Here is a 16,386-nt window from a genome sequence, read left to right on the forward strand (position 1 = left end):
TCCATTATATTTGGCTGCAGATCACAATATGCAGTGATAGATCTGCTGCTACTTCTTTTTCATTGAAACTTAATTTAAATCAATAGTGATGCTAGCCTTAGCAAAACCCACTAATGAACATGATTCATAAAGCATGATCTGTATTAGCCACAGGGGGGAGCACTTTATTTAATGTATCTTTTCAGGGTTTTTTTTTTTTGCTCTTATAAGCTATAATATCATAAACATCCCACTCTTAACACTTAAACACGTCTCAAGCACATTGTGTAACCCTAAATACCACTTTACTTTCCAATCCAAAAAGATGTTGCATATACTCGAGAGAGCACTCAAAAAAACATTCATTCTCTAGACGGGATTTCAAAGTCTGTTTTTCGGTTTTGCTGTTTGTGTGGGTTTTGCCACTGACTTACAGAAAAGAACTCATTACCAAGCAGACTGAAACACTCTCCGTTCTCCATCTGCAGGTGTACGCGGGCTATGACTTCACAGCGAGGAGAAGTCAGGAGCTTTCTCTGAGGGCTGGTGAGCCGGTGCGGGTGGTGGAGCCTCACGATAAGCGTGGAAACAAGGAATGGAGTCTGGTGGAGGCGCGTGGCCAGAGAGGCTACGTCCCCTCCAACTACCTCGCCATCCTCCCCTCTGTGATCGCCTCACCAACCTTCCCTTATCGCTAGATGTGGATAATATCCATGACAGAACAACACCTGCTGCTGATAGGAGTCTGCTAGCCAGTATTCAAACACACACAGACCATGAGAAGCACTTTCCCTTTAGGGCTCTTCATACGTGAGGGGGGCGGACGGCTGCTGTTTGCGGCGTCGTTTAACTGGTGTATGTACTGGAGTGGTGCTTGGGCCCAGCTGTGGAGTGGCCGCCCATATACTTGATCTCCACTTTGCCCAGGGCTGTTACTAGTGGAGATTGTTTTATCCAATGAGAGAAGAGCTGCAGTGGCAGGCAGACATGCTGTTGCAGTAGCACACGGCTAATGGTGGAGCGTGCCGTTTCCTGCAATTACCGCTGGGATCAACACCTCAGCTGTCCTTCGAAATGATGCTTTGGGCAGCTCTGGCACTAACTTGTCTGCTTCACTGTCTTGCGGTTAAAGAAACCGGATCTTATTTTAAGAGTCGAACCTCTTTTGCACTGGTTTCCAGCTTACTTGAGATGACTAACATGCTGACTTGAAGACAATATCTTACAAAACATTGCTAAAAATTATTTTATTTTATTTGCACCATTTTAATGATACTTGATGGAAAGTTTTATTGTTATTGAAATTTGTACAGTGGATCTGAAATATTTGGACACTAAGGACACATTATTGTCCTACAGTATATATTAATGCATGTCATTAATGCATAGATAACAAAATATCAATCCAGCTGTTATTATAAAAGCACCTATACACTTTCCAAGCAGAACTTTTCACATAAAGAAGTTTGGTAGGTTAAAAAATTAGACAATAGATGTATGGTTTGAATGTTTTTTCTGTTTGCCTGATAAATGTTGGCAGACTTTTATTTTAACAGTGACAAGAATGAGAACGCCTTAGGGCCCCTAAGGAGAATTCTGCTGTCACTGGAAACACATGAGCGACAAACTTTAAATTGTTCACTTCAGATTATGCTGTGCTATATATAAAATTAGTGTTAGCTGGTCTTTATGCCATTCCCAGTGTGCGCAGACTTGCCAGATTACAGTTGTTTACAGCTCTCATTAACTTTTTATGAAAAATACACAAATTTGATTAACAGAATCAAGAAGTCGCTAAAGTATAATTCTTTTTTATTTGACGGGTTTACTATATTTAAATTCAGTATTTTCTTATATTGATTTCTAATCAAATAATTTCTAATTTATTAAATATTACATAAATCTAAATTGAATTGCAGCTTGTGATATTTACTATCTTAAATATTGCAATATTGGTTTATATCAACCACTGTCGACCCTTCTCTTGAAGATATATTATTGCCATCAACCATCCAAAATAGTATAGTATAGAGTAAATATATAGTAATATAAATATATAGTAAAGTATAGTGATGCTTTCTAGTTGTCAAACATAAGGAGTTCATAGTTAATGTGGTGAAATACACATGATTATGATTTGTTTGCAGGTGCTGATTGAATTGATATTTATTTATTAATGCAATGACATTCATACATTTTTAATTGCGTCTTAAATGTCCAAATACTCTTTGGAGTCACTGGGTGGGGACACTGTAATGATGTCAAATCATTAAAGCTGTTCTTATTGCTACATGCAGATTCAGAACCGCATTGTTCCTGACTGTGTTGGAGGACTCTGTGTAACCTCTGTGATGAAGGACTTATCGAAAGATTAAAATGTTGCTGCAGTGTCTGTCATGAACAACTGTCTGTCTGCAGTTGCATCTGCAGTCCACTAGAGGCAGCGGAATATCATTTGTGAAGACTTGTCATGTCACCTTAACCCCCAAACAGAATCATATATTATTCATCTGATCCTCACAATCGCCTTAACAGGGATCCATCTCCCGGCTGCTTTCCTCCTGGTGATACTGGCCCCTGAATATGGCATCATCCGTACATATCACTTTTGAAGAGATATGCATTTTATTTATACCTAACGTCCATTGAGAAGTGAAACCACATCAGTCTTGAGTTAAGCCATCAGAACTGTTGAAATCCATCTCGTGTCTTCACATTTCTGCTGTTATTTTGCAAGCAGCTTTGGCTGAAGTCTTCTGCCTGACCTCTGAATGCTCCATTTGTGACCAGCAGATTAAAACACTGACGTGAAGCAGGCAGCCTATTTCTGTCTACTGCAGAGGTTTATTGTGGAGATGTGCATTGGGTTGGAGGCTGCTTTTAGCCCAAGTGCTGCTATTCCTCTGAGAATGTGCAAATGTCACGGCAGGGCTGATGATGACTGTGTTTTGTCATGCTGCAGGCAGAGGAGACATGCTGCGGTCCGTTGTCCGAGAGAGCACCGCCTGTCAATCTCTCCTACTTCCGTTAAGAGCTGCTTGTCAGCAAAGCTTTGATCCGCTGAACCCCTACAGCTACTGCTCCCTCTATGCGACAGAACTCAAAGCTCTATAAATAAATTTCTCTATTCAATGGTCTAAAAATAGCCGCAGGATCCCTCCACGGCTCCCCCTGTTGGAGCTGCCGGAGACTGCAGCCCCCGTTCCTCCTCTCCCTCCTCTGGGAGCCTGCGTCTCTCACATTACATCAAATCGCGCCCTAACCCTACTCTTCGTCTCCGCTGAAGAGCCATGGGGAAATGCTACGGTAATTAGATATATTATGTATCCCTCACAACATTACGTGTATGCTATGAAGCATTTCCTAGTGGGAGAGCAAGCAAAGCTAACACCCCTATTCTAGCTCCCTGCATCCGATGTCTGTTTGTGTGTGTGCTAGACAGAGAAGGGAGGATAAGCCATGCAGGTTAATATGTCTGCAGTCAACATTTTTTGTATGTTTGTCTAGTTTTCCAGAAATTTTATCTGAATAGATTTAAAATGAAAATCATTTATTTAAAGCTACATTGCACAAGATATTAACCTCCTGGGTGCCACTGTCCACATTTAACGTTATATTTGAGTGAACTTCTCTGACACCATACATGTCAAAGTTTTAAGTCTGGATGTCCTGTAAAGAGTACATTATGGGGTTTTGAGGCTTCACAAAAACAACTCCTTGGTCCTTAAAGGGATAGTTCACTTTGAACTTAAATTTTGATATGTTTTAGCTTACCTCATGGGCATCTGAGATGTAGGAGTATTTGTTTCCCCAGTAGTTTCAATTTTGATCATTTTAGGTCAAACCGTTCTTGTCTGTGCCTCACATAATGCAGGTCTATGGTCACCACCTCAAAGAGCATACACAGAGAAGTCCAAATGAAACAATCCCCCATCGTAAGTACACACTGATGGCCTAAGACACGAAACCAGCGATTTGTGTGAGAAAACGAACAGTATTTATATCGTTTTTACCTCTTGTACACCACTACGTCCGACTGATCCGAGGGCGCGCGTGCGTCTTTCCTGTTGTGACATTCGCGCGTTCTGGCTTTAGTCTGCGCAAGTGCGAAAAGTCTCGGAAGTGGATCTCTCGTGTGTGTACGTCTCTCATTGTTTACACAAAACAGAGATTAAGTAATTGTTTTCTTTTATGTCGGTTTAAACATCCAGGATAAGTGCAAATTAGTACCATTTCTATTAGCCGTTTCACCTATAAACTCTGTTTTGTGTAAACAATGATAGACGTACGCGCGCGAGAGATTTCAAAGTGAACTATCCCTTTCAAAATGACTGAATCGTCAAATTTAGCACTCTTGGAAATATGGTAATATTTGGTATTTATCATTTAAAGCTGACTACTTTTCAAATAGATTGTTATAAATCATGATCTCAGGGAAATATAATGTGGTTTCTAATCAAAATATGACTTTCTGTTATAAAACAGGGCATTCATTTCAATAGATTTATCAGGCATTTTAGAGACATGTGAATAGGGAGATAAATTATTTCAATTTTCCGATAAAATTTTACATATTATTATGAAAATGTTGCCAACTATTACTCCCAATTATTACATTTATTTTTTTCATTACATGTTTCTCCAAGAACGCATTCATACACTCTAAAAATGCTGGGTTAAAAACAACCCAAGTTGGGTTGAAAATGGACAAACCCAGAAAATGGGGTTTTTTAACCCAGTGAATGGACCTATTCAAACAACCCAATTTCTGGGTTTGTCCATTTTCAACCCAACTTGGGTTGTTTTTATCCCAGCATTTTTTAGAGTGTATGCAAATTATAGACGGTATAAAGACATTGCATTGAATGGAAAAACCCATGTATGGCCATTTTAACCACGTTGCATAAATAAAAACGTTATATAAATTAATTCTGTCATAACATAGATGAGAAACATCTAAAACCTGAAAATTGATTGGAGAATGATTAAAAAAAAAAAAATCCCACTGTTTTTGCCTGTCATTTAATTTTTTTGTTGTGGTGTCCACATATGAGATCATAGGAAATCTTTAATAAAATATCATTTTTCAAAAAACATTCCAGTTGTTCTTTTGCTCTAAACAATGTAATGACATTAAAAAATTCTAAAATCTAAACACTTTTCTTTTTTAGGAGGTTAAAATATTTTTTATCAATATATCAATGGCACAAAGCTAACGTAGTGGTATTCATATTTAAACAAGAATGTCTAATGGGGTAAGAAATATTAAAAAGTTAATATTAAGTTTATATTATTTATAGTAAATGTAATTTTTATTAGTATGTACTCAAAATAAGTCTTATTACCTTAAGTATATAAAATACAGTAAATATTATTTTAATCTTAAAATTAATCTATTTGAAAAGGTATTGTATTTTACTGTAAAACAAGACAATACCACTAATTAAGATTTTTGATTTAATTTTTTCAGTAGGAGGTAGATAAATCTGCGCTCAATAAAACATCTTTATTCATATCCAGGAAGACTTTTCCCCCAGGCACGATCAGGAATCCTCTTGCTGCCAAAGAGCCTGAGGTCAGCATTGAACAGCTTGTATAAGCTGACCTCTCAGAAGCTGCTCCGTAGAAATAGACACTGTGGCCTTGTCCGGCTCAATCCTCAGACTGTATTTAGTAACTTTTTGGCACTGGTGTCATGATTGTGTTAGGGTTGGCCTGTCAGCTGATCTGTGGCACAGCCAACTTTAACCTACACCAAAGCCACTCAAGGCGGTGCACAGTTTACACTGCAAGTCCCTCGCGGTCCCAATGCGAAATACAGCAACGCTCCTCAGATGCCTCCTTCAGTGACCTCTGAGCGTGTCTGTGTGAAAGGAAATGTAGACTCAACAGATCACGCAGCTGTTTATAGGACTGAACTCTAAGCTTCTTAAGTTCAGAGGTCATGGTCATGCCTATCTGACATTAGAGGCGTGTGTATTTATAGAGGATACGATGTGGAAAGTCTTGGGATTTTTAAATGGAGATGACTTGTAAATCTTGTCAAGTTATAAAGCATTCATGTTCATCATGTGTACATAAACATCATATTGGCAAATAGAGAGGAATGTGTTCGACTTTCTTTTGACCTACATGCACGGCTGGTCATTGAACTTTCACTTCCATAAATCCTATTGGCCTTTCAGTGTGTGGCCAGGTAGTCATGGAGCCACTCCAACACAAGTAGGCAAGAACCGATCCAATAAATCAGCTCGCTGACAATCCGAACGTGGGGCTTGCGTTTGAGGTGGTCTGGTTTTTATTTACTTTTTCCTGAGAGGTTGGCACGATGATGTCTCTGGGTATCGATAAACACACTCCCTTGCCATGGGAGGGCCGTTTTCCTTGATTTTTGTACGTGCGAGTTCTGGAGAAGCGCCATCAAACTTGAGACGTGCCTCATTTTGCAGCCACCTCTATTTAAACCATGCATATGTAACCCTCCTTTATAGATTCCTGTCATTCTCTCAGATCTCTCAACCTTTGTGCTTCCCTTTCAAGCACTTGTAAACAGTTCTGGCCTAGAATGTCAATGATGTCAGGCATCAACAGGGAGGTAGAGAACCTTGATCTTCGGAGTAAAGGGGTGGGACGGGGTTTGTATACGTTGAGGGGTCATGTTCATGAGTGCTTTAGTTTGTAGCGCATGTCCCCTCTGGAGATCTGATAAGAAACTTAATCGCTCTCGTCCGATGCTCAACTTACAGGCTGTAACTTATTTTTACTATGTGAATTTCAAATGTGTCGCGGCTGAATGCTTTGATCTGAAATATATTTCTGCATGCGAGCTAACTAAATTGACATCTCCCGGTTTAAAAAACCCCAGCTGTGATCCACAACAAAAATATGATTATTTGAGATGCTTTTTTCTTACACTAAAGGTAAATTTCTGTCACTGGGGTGGTACCCTAAGGCAGGGTTTTTCAAACTTTATGATGCCAAGGACCCCTAAACATGACAAACCTTTTATGAGGGACCCCCTTCCTAAAATCCATCAATTTTCTGATGAAAAAAGATTTAAACTGTAAGATAAATAGTGAGTGTGATATTATAAATGCAACATATTGTTTCCTAACTTAAATCGGCTATACTTAATAATCAAAAATGATTTATATAAGCACCAGGGTTCTTAACATACTGCGTTAAGAACCCCAGTGAGCAAGATAAAGGGGACTATAGTAAGAACAACTCACTAGAAAGATACAAAGCAAACATACAATTATGGAAAGTATGGCAAGAAAGGTGAGAAACATTTAGAAATGAAACGGTTAGAATGTTTGGTAGACTTTATCCATTTGTATTTTCTGAAATTTTCTGGGGACCCCTTAGAACCTTCTTGAGGACCCCTGGGGGTCCCCGGACCCCAGTTTGAAAACCCCTGCCCTAAGGTACAAAACCGAAAGGTACTAATATGTACTGTTAAGGTTCTACTATGTACCTTTAAGGTGCTAATTTGCACTCTTAAAGAACTGATATGTACCTTTTAAGGTACTAATATGTACCATTTAGGGGCTAGTAAGGTACAAACATGTACCTTTTCACTTTTGTACCTTAGGGTACCGCCCCAGTGACAGCACTGTACCTTTTTTTCTGAGAGTGTATAGTCATAGTTTCTTATAGTAACTGGGCCAAATTGTGCAGCACCATAAGCATTTTTGGTAACACTTTAGTATGGGGAACACACATTCACTAACTATGACTTTTGCCTCAATAAACTCCTAATTTACTGCTTATTTATAGTTAGTATGGTAGTTTTTGTAGCATTTTAGTTTAGGTATTGCGTACACTGTAAAAAAATATTTAGAAAAAAAGTTACCTGGTTGCCTTAAAATTGAGTTCATTGAAATTAAAATTTTGAGTTAATATAATGAACATTTTTTGAGATTCGACAACCTTTATTAAAATATTATTAAATAGATTTTAGATAATAGATAATAGATTTTGTAAGCATATTGGGTAATTGTGTGTTTTATTTCTGATGACGCAGTGAAACATGCCAAATAGTGCTATTCTCATGATTTATCACATTTTTTTATGTGGTTCAGATACAATAATATTTTGAGTTTCTATTTATTAAACAAATTTCCTTCATTGTATCAACTCAAATTTTTAATTTCAATAAACTCAAAATGTTACGGCAACCAGGTTACTTACTTTTTTAAGTTAAACCAACAAAACCCAACAATTTTTGTTTACAGTGTAGGATTAAGGGATGTAGAATAAGGCATTAATATGTGCTTTATAAGTACTAATAAACAGCCAATATCCTAGTAATATGCTAATAAGCAACTAGATAGTAGTTAATAACTGAACCTTAAAATAAAGTGTTACCGCATTTTTACAATACATATCTCCATTCTCTCAATTGTGCAGCCCAAATGTCAGACACAACCTCTTTAACAACATATATACATAGTTATTGTTCAATTCCTCTCAAGGTTGTTTTCTGATATTCTGCAATAATCTTTACTTTTATGGTTCCATCATATTTTTGGGCTGTCAAGCTGTAAGGACACTTGGCAAGGCTCAACGTATCTTCGCAGCTAATGGCATTGATTGAAGGAGCCGCTCCGCTTTGCAGACAGTATTTGCGCTGCATAATAATGCAATTTGTCTAGAGACCCTATCCTATCTATTTGATAACACGCAAGGCAGATTATAGCCATAAGGGAAGCTATATCCACAAATGGGGATCTAATGGCAGTGGGAATGAAGTGACCCATCCGCTCGCCCACGCAGGTCAAATCTGCTGACCATTCAGAGTCCATTTCACGCCCTCTTATCCAGCGTCTTTGAAAATAAAGCAGGCTTATGTTTCATTGGGTCGAGGTGTTTTAGATGCGTGGTGGCTGACCCTTCTTCCCTTAAACCAATGTTTAACCAAAATAATTGAAAATGCTTAAAAGAACCTTTCAGTTATGTTTATGTAAAAACTAAAAGCTGGAACACATTTACGGTCATTTTAAAATGTATGGATTTTTTTGTGCGTTCTTGATCTCTTTTGTGCGATCTCTTAGGATCATCAAGGCTGTATTTTTTTTTTATCAACAATATAGTTTAAAAAAAAAATCTAACATTGTGAAATATTATTACTTTTCACTTTTGCTTTTAATCGAATGTGTCCTTGCTGTATATAATTATTCATTTGATTAATGACCACAAGGTTTAAAAGTATTATTTTTTTATAATCCAAACTAAAATCACAGTGTTTGCATAAGTTAGCTATACTGTAACTGTAGAAACATTAATGGGTTGTCTTGTCCCTATTCTCTGCCATTGTAAGTGCTTCACTAAAACCCAGAATTTAATTTTTTTTGGTAGTGGTGGTGATCAATATTATGCCAGTGCTGTCTGTTAAAGCTAAACTTAAACCAGAATGTTCCTTTAAGGCCTTTTACAGTTCAGTACATTTGTCAGATCATTAGATACTTGCTAGAATCCTTTAATTAATTCAGAGATATTTACACTGTGTATTAATTAGGAATGCTCTCGAAATTGGTTGCATGCTGCTTATTTCTGTTGGGTTTATGACAATCCCCTCGGTGCTGGCGGAGAGCTGTTATTGCTGGCAGTTCGAATACCAGCAGCCATCATTCTTTGAAAACTGACACGCGCAATCTTTTCATACAAGTGTGAGGAAAATAGCCCTGTCGTTCACCTTCCCAAAGGCGGGTGGCTGGGAAAGTATCCAGGCGGGAGAGGGGGGGGAATACTTCTGCTGCAGATCCCATGTCTTCACCCAGCCCCGAGTCCGATCTCACGGTTTGTTTGTTTTGAGACCCACTGATCATGTGCCCAACTCCTGTCTTCCCAAATCCGTCATCTCCTGGTTCTTGAGTTAGTAGCTTTTCCCATCCTCACCTTAATGGGCCTGCTGGGAAAACGTATATAGACATAATTCGGGGTTAGCTATTGTTGGCAGACTGTGTTTTGTTTAGATACACACGGCGATGTTTTGAGAACCTGCTTGGAGGATCTTTGAGAATGTTCAGGGGAGATTAACAAAGACCAGAATGTAAACACTGAACCGTCTGCCATGGAAACTCCACGGAGCTGCTCCTAACACACTTTCCTTAAACATCTGTAAACCTGTCTGTCCAAAAGCATCTATCTGTATCTGTATCTAATCTGTTTAGCCTGACTGGGAAACATGCTGGTGTGTTATAAGTGTAAACTAGATGTGTGCATATGGGTGGTTGCCAAATGTTTTCTGGGGGCTTCTAGTTAGTTTTGGTGGTTGTTAATACTTTAGGTTGGTTGCTGTGTGGTTAATATGGTGTTCTGGCTGGTTGCTCCCGTTGTGGTGGTGGTTAGTGCAATCTGGGGTTGCTAAGCTGTTTCTGTGTGGTTAGTAGGATGTTCTGGGGGGTTGTTAAATTGGTTGTGGTGGTGGTTAGTGCAATCTGGGTTGCTACAGTGTTTTTGAGTGGTTAATGGGGTGTTCTATGAGTTTGGGAAATGGGTTGTGGTTAGTGCATTCTGGGGTTGCTAAGGTGTTTCCGTGTGTTCAGTAGGGTGTTCTATGGGTTTGCAAAATGGGTTGTGGTGGTGTTTAGTACATTCTGGGGTTGCTAAGGTGTTTCTGTGTGGATAATAGTGTTCTGGCTGGTTGTTAAATGGGTTGTGGTGGTGGTTAGTGCATTATGGGGTTGCTAAGGGGTTTCCGTGTGGATAATAGTGTTCTGGGTGGTTGTTAAATTGGTTGTGGTGGTGGTTAGTGCAATATGGGTTGCTACAGTGTTTTTGTGTGGTTAATGGGGTGTTCTATGAGTTTGTGAAATGGGTTGTGGTTAATGCATTCTGGGGTTGCCAAGGTGTTTCCTTGTGTTCAGTAGGGTGTTCTATGGGTTTGCAAAATAGGTTGTGGTGGTGTTTAGTGCATTCTGGGGTTGCTAAGGTGTTTCCGTGTGGATAATAGTGTTCTGGGTGGTTGTTAAATGGGTTGTGGTGGTGGTTAGTGCATTCTGGGTTGCTAAGGGGTTTCCGTGTGTTTAATAAGGTGTACTGAGGGGTTGCTAAATGGGTTGTAATGGTGGTTGGTGCAATCTGGGTTGCTAAGGTGTTTTGTGTGGTTAATGGGGTGTTCTATGGGTTTGCAAAATGGTTTGTGGTTCGTGCATTATGGAGTTGCAGGTGTTGCTATGTGGTTAACAGGGTTTTCTGGTTGGCTGCTAAATGTGTTGTTGTGGTGGTTATAGATCTTGATAAATGGTTCCCAGTTTGTTCTGCTATTGCACTGGCAGGTGGTTGCTAGGGTGGTACTAGGTAGTATCTAAGGTGTTCTAGTCAGTGATTGCAAGAATGTTCTGGGTAGTTGCTGAATTATGGGGTTGCTAAGGACCTGCTGGTCTTGATAGATGGTTGCTAGGTTCTTCTGGGAAGTCTCTCTCTCTCTCTCTCTCTCTCTCTCTCTCTCTCTCTCTCTCTCTCTCTCTCTCTCTCTCTCTCTCTCTCTCTCTCTCTCTCTCTCTCGTCCACTGGATGAACATAGCAAGTAATGCCCCTCATCAAGCCACATGATTTGAGGTATCATTCCTGTCTGTAGCACAAATGGAGTGAGACGAGTTACACAGTGAAGTTTAAGTCCTTAAGTATGAGTAGTAGTAATAGGAGCACCAATTATTCTTCGTTCCAAGAACAGTTTCCTCATTTCACACATTTGTGAAACCATCTATTTTCTCCCTGTAGGTCTGGTGTGTGTCCATCTCATTAAGTAACCTTTCATTTTCACATTCTCTGTAGCGGCTGCCCTGCTGCTTCTTGGTTAAGGTTGCTCAGGAGCTCAAGGTCAGACGCACAATAACGCTGACAGTCCAGGAATGCGACTGTGATAAAAATGTCGTTGGTCCCAGGCATGAGGGCAGAGCCACATACAGCCTGCAGCCCAGAGAGATTACGGCTCCTCATGGGGCTGTATGCGATAACCACACGGCACTGCAATGGAGCTCTTTCAGATCTCTCCGCTTATGCTCAAGCGGCGATGGGGTGACCTCTGGCTCGTCACAGAAATCAAGTCACGCTTGCCGGAAACACCTGTTTCAATTCGCCAAAATAATCTTTAGTGTAGATGAAGGGATTTCGAAGTCTAATCTTGGCATTTACTGCCTTTTTTGAATCCGGCCCCTCTGCACAGATGCACGACATACTGCAAACATGGGACTTATTGTTTTGCCCTTTCTGTAATATGCTTTATGTGTAAACACAGCCCGCAACAAAACCCTGTGTTCAGTGTAAATAATCCGCAGGAGACAACTGGGAATGAAAACACTGTCTAAACCGGTGTTGATTAAAACATGCTGCTTCTCAATTCGCCTACTTATACTACGACCTAAAAGTATGTACTTTTGAGTGTGTAGCAGGAGAGTATGGAAGCTTTGGGACATATACTTCGTCTTCTTTAACGGACTCTGTTGTTTAGTTACACGCATCCCGTTACCGTTTAAACTGTCCTGTCAATCATCACACAATCATTCTGTTTCATTTCCTCCTGTCTCAGAGAGAAATGTTGCCGCACGTTCATCTGCCATTTGTGGGTTTTTAATGCAGAAACTCTTCTCATTTAAATTATAATGATGCATTTAAAAGTTAATGGCCAAACATATCATTACAAAAGTTCTAAATGCTGCTGCAAGTGAAATATAATGTGGATACCATTGAATAAATATCTTTTGGTCATGTTAAATACTGATAATTGATCACTTAAACCCCTTTATCTAAACCTCTAACCGCCAGACTCGCACAACCATTATGTTTGTAGTTTTTTTAAACACCTTTTATCCATGTTTGTAGTTCTAAAATAATCGAATCATCATCATCATCCGACTCTCAATGGGTTGTGGGCAATATCAGCTGATAGAGGCTGCGTCCGAAAACCTAGACAGCTGACTCGTTGCCTCACTGCCTTATGAGACAATGGCTTGTAAGGCAGCATTTTGTGCATGAAGGCACCTCACGAAACTGATTTCTGACACACTTCTAAGGCAGCGTAACAGTTCAATGATCTACAGCAAAATAGAGCGAGCTTTGGTGAGAACTAAACACATTTTTAATTTCTATATTAGTAATTTCTCGCTAGAAATGACATAAGACATGGAAAATATTGGTAAATCGTACATTTACACACAAACTGACCCTCAAACGCAACTTTCAGACACCATCTTTGTCACAGAATGGAAAGCACAGGATTGTCAAAGGCAGCGAAGGATTCATGTATGCTGCCCTCAAAAATCGATCAGATGAAGGTATCTTAGGCTATGTCCACATTTATCCGGATAGATTTAAAAAGTGAGTTTTCGTGTGAAAACACTCATCCACACTGAAACGGCAGTAAACACCAAATTAATCTCACTGCTCGTCTTAAACCTCCCTGAGATGATACAGATGTCAAAGTTATCACGCAATTCTTCTGGCAGGATCATTTTATTTATAAAAATATCTTTGCATTCACTGATGCGTCCAGGTCACACTCGATCACCATTATTATGTTTGGTCTAAAACGCAACTCCACTCGTGTTTTGCCACAGGACAGCAAATGCAGGTACATTTTCTGTCATCCTTGCAGGACTGTGATATGAAGTGTGCAAAGTAACCTATTTGAGCAACTGTGTGAAAGTAAATGTAGCGCAATAGCAGTATAAACATGGATATCTATTGGTACAATATGCGTCACATGACTAAACATGCGTCATGTTTTCAAATCCCTCCGTCTTCACAGTCCACACTACAAGGCCAAGACGGCGTTTTCAAATGTATTTGCTTTGGAGAGCGTTTACAAAAAGCTACGTGTTTGTTGCCTTAAAACGCTGTCTCCATGTGGACGGAAGGTCATATCGGAGAGAAATAGTTGAGTTTTCAAACAAAAACGTATTAGTCTGGACATAGCCTCTGGAGACACGAAGCAAACAGATTCGGACGTGCCTTGATGCCTTCCTGCCTTGACATGTGTCCTCCGAAGGCAGCGTTATCCAGGTTTCGGACGCAGCCAGAGTGTGTGTCGATCTGCACTTGGAATTCTGTCTGTAAATAGTAAACCTTCCGGATATCTTTGGAATACTCTTTTCAACGTACTACGATTTGGGACATACTAACTCTATTTTCGAATACTAGGCTATTTAGTATGGATAGCATGCGAATTGGCACGCAGCAATTAATCCCAAGAAGTCTTGAAGTAAAAAAGTATTTTTTTAAATTATTCCAAGTCCTTTTGCTCATTTTAACTCAATGTATTTTCATAAAGACAAGGTGTGAAGGTGTAAATCCTTGCTTGAATATAAAATAATAGTTTATTAAAATGTAATAACCGCCTGGCCTTTGAGCTGAAGCAGGAATTGTGAATCCCCTCAGGCGACCAGTCACGTGAATGATTGGTACTATTGCTGTCTGGAGCTGTATTTATGGACTACTAATGTGAAATTGGACCACTAGGGGGAGTTTTGTGATGCTCTGTGTGCCATTGCAGCAAAACAAATAAATATCCTTCTTTTTATGCATGTCATCTGTATTAATCTGCCTGCAAATCATAACAAGCAGGGAAAGCTTTTCCATAGTGGCAGCAATAAAACGCTCCACACACTTGCTGAAGCAGCTCGCCATATCTGAAGGTCAAGGTGTCCTCGACTTCCCGCCTGTGGTGAATAGAGATTTAAATTAACCAGTCATTTTCTCGACGGCTCTTTGATATTAAATGGGGGGAAAATGACGAGGCAAAGAAATGAAAAATCGGGAGTTGATATCTCTGAGCAGAACTGTGAAATCATTCTGCTTTGTGGAGCACAGTGTCTCTAAAAAACAGTAACTTCAGAAAAAATAAATGTATCCGAGTGTAATGGCATCAAGCGGCACTCGGCTTGGGTTTACTGTTATTGCTGTCAATATGGAAACAGAGGCAGGTCAACACGAGTGCTGTGATGAAGCAATGGCAAGTTTTCATAAACTGAGACAGGAACATTTCAGTGCCCACAGTTGCTTGACCTCTGTTCCCTGCTGCCCTGCTGGGATTTGTGTCAGATTATGACTTGCAAGGAAATTGCTCTCCATTTCTCCCTCCCTTTTTGCATTTGTTCTTCTGCAGATGCCTGTAGCCGCACAGGTTAGCTCTGTCAATGGCAAACCGAGGCCTTTTATATTTGATTACATCATGATCGACAGCACTCGTGTCTGACAGAATCTTGGAAGAGATTTAACCAGTCCAGTGAAACTTTGACACAGTGGAAAAAGGATGATGAAATTTAGTTTTGTCAACACTAAGCTTTTGGTCCCATGACTATATACATCACCTGTCCGAATGTCACACAAATATTTTTGCACATTCCTCATGGAGGCATCTTTTCTTGGTCATGTGCTTGTCCAAACTATTTTGTATTCATTATTTTATATTTACAATCTATACAACTATCCTATTTTTACATAAGGGTAAAAAAAAGGGTATGATTGCAAACAGAAAAAAATGTTTGTATTGAACACTTTAGATTTCACAGTAGATTTTGTGTGAAAATAAATCATAAAAGAGGTTTATTTTGTTTAAAAATCATATAAAAGGTGGCCTTTTACCACACAAAAGGCACAAAGTAGTGATGCAAATTCTTTATCTAAAATAATGTTTCTAATAATGGCTAAGTTAATAGTTGTTCAAAACAATCCCTTTAAGTTTAAACTATTTTCTGTTTATTTTGATAAATAAAATACATTTTTGTTCAATAAATATATGGTCATTTAAATGTTAATATCAAATTACACTTGCCTTAAGTTTATTAGGAACACCTGCTGCAGTTGCTTCAGTGCATTTAGGCGTATGGTCCTGGTCAAGACAATCTCCTGAACTCCAAACTGAATGTCAGAATGGGAAAGAAAGGTGATTTAAGCAATTTTGAGCGTGGCATGGTTGTTGGTGCCAGACGGGCCGGTCTGAGTATTTCACAATCTGCTCAGTTACTGGGATTTTCACACACAACCATTTCTAGGGTTTACAAAGAATGGTGTGAAAAGGGAAAAACATCCAGTATGCGGCAGTCCTGTGGGCAAAAATGCCTTGTTGATGCTAGAGGTCAGAGGAGAATGGGCCGACTGATTCAAGCTGATAGAAGAGCAACTTTGACTGAAATAACCACTCGTTACAACCGAGGTATGCAGCAAAGCATTTGAGAAGCCACAACACACACAACCTTGAGGCGGATGGGCTACAACAGCAGAAGACCCCACCGGGTACCACTCATCTCCACTACAAATTGGAAAAAGAGGCTACGATTTACACAAGCTCACCAAAATTGGACAGTTGAAGACTCAAATGTTGCCTGGTCTGATGAGTCTCGATTTCTGTTAAGACATTCAGATAGTAGAGTCAGAATTTGGCGTAAACAGAATGAGAACATG

At 39.5% G+C, this 16,386-nt stretch overlaps 1 protein-coding gene across 5 annotated transcripts in view; it reads left to right on the plus strand.

Annotated features, from left to right (window-relative positions):
• arhgef37 (Rho guanine nucleotide exchange factor (GEF) 37) overlaps window positions 1-16,386 on the plus strand; it is a 79,361-nt gene that overhangs the window by 24,854 nt on the left and 38,121 nt on the right. For 4 of the 5 annotated variants that reach the window (XM_067458023.1, XM_067458019.1, XM_067458021.1 and 1 more), the window contains exon 13: window positions 468-4,674. In XM_067458023.1, the coding sequence (XP_067314124.1) occupies window positions 468-677 (210 nt within the window). In that variant the 3' untranslated portion in view covers window positions 678-4,674. Of the gene's footprint in view, window positions 1-467; window positions 4,675-16,386 lie in introns of those variants that run through there. The other variant, XR_010908413.1, reaches the window with a different exon arrangement.

The sequence above is a fragment of the Pseudorasbora parva genome, chromosome 11 (assembly GCF_024679245.1).
Source record: "Pseudorasbora parva isolate DD20220531a chromosome 11, ASM2467924v1, whole genome shotgun sequence".
In the NCBI taxonomy this organism is placed as follows: domain Eukaryota; kingdom Metazoa; phylum Chordata; class Actinopteri; order Cypriniformes; family Gobionidae; genus Pseudorasbora; species Pseudorasbora parva.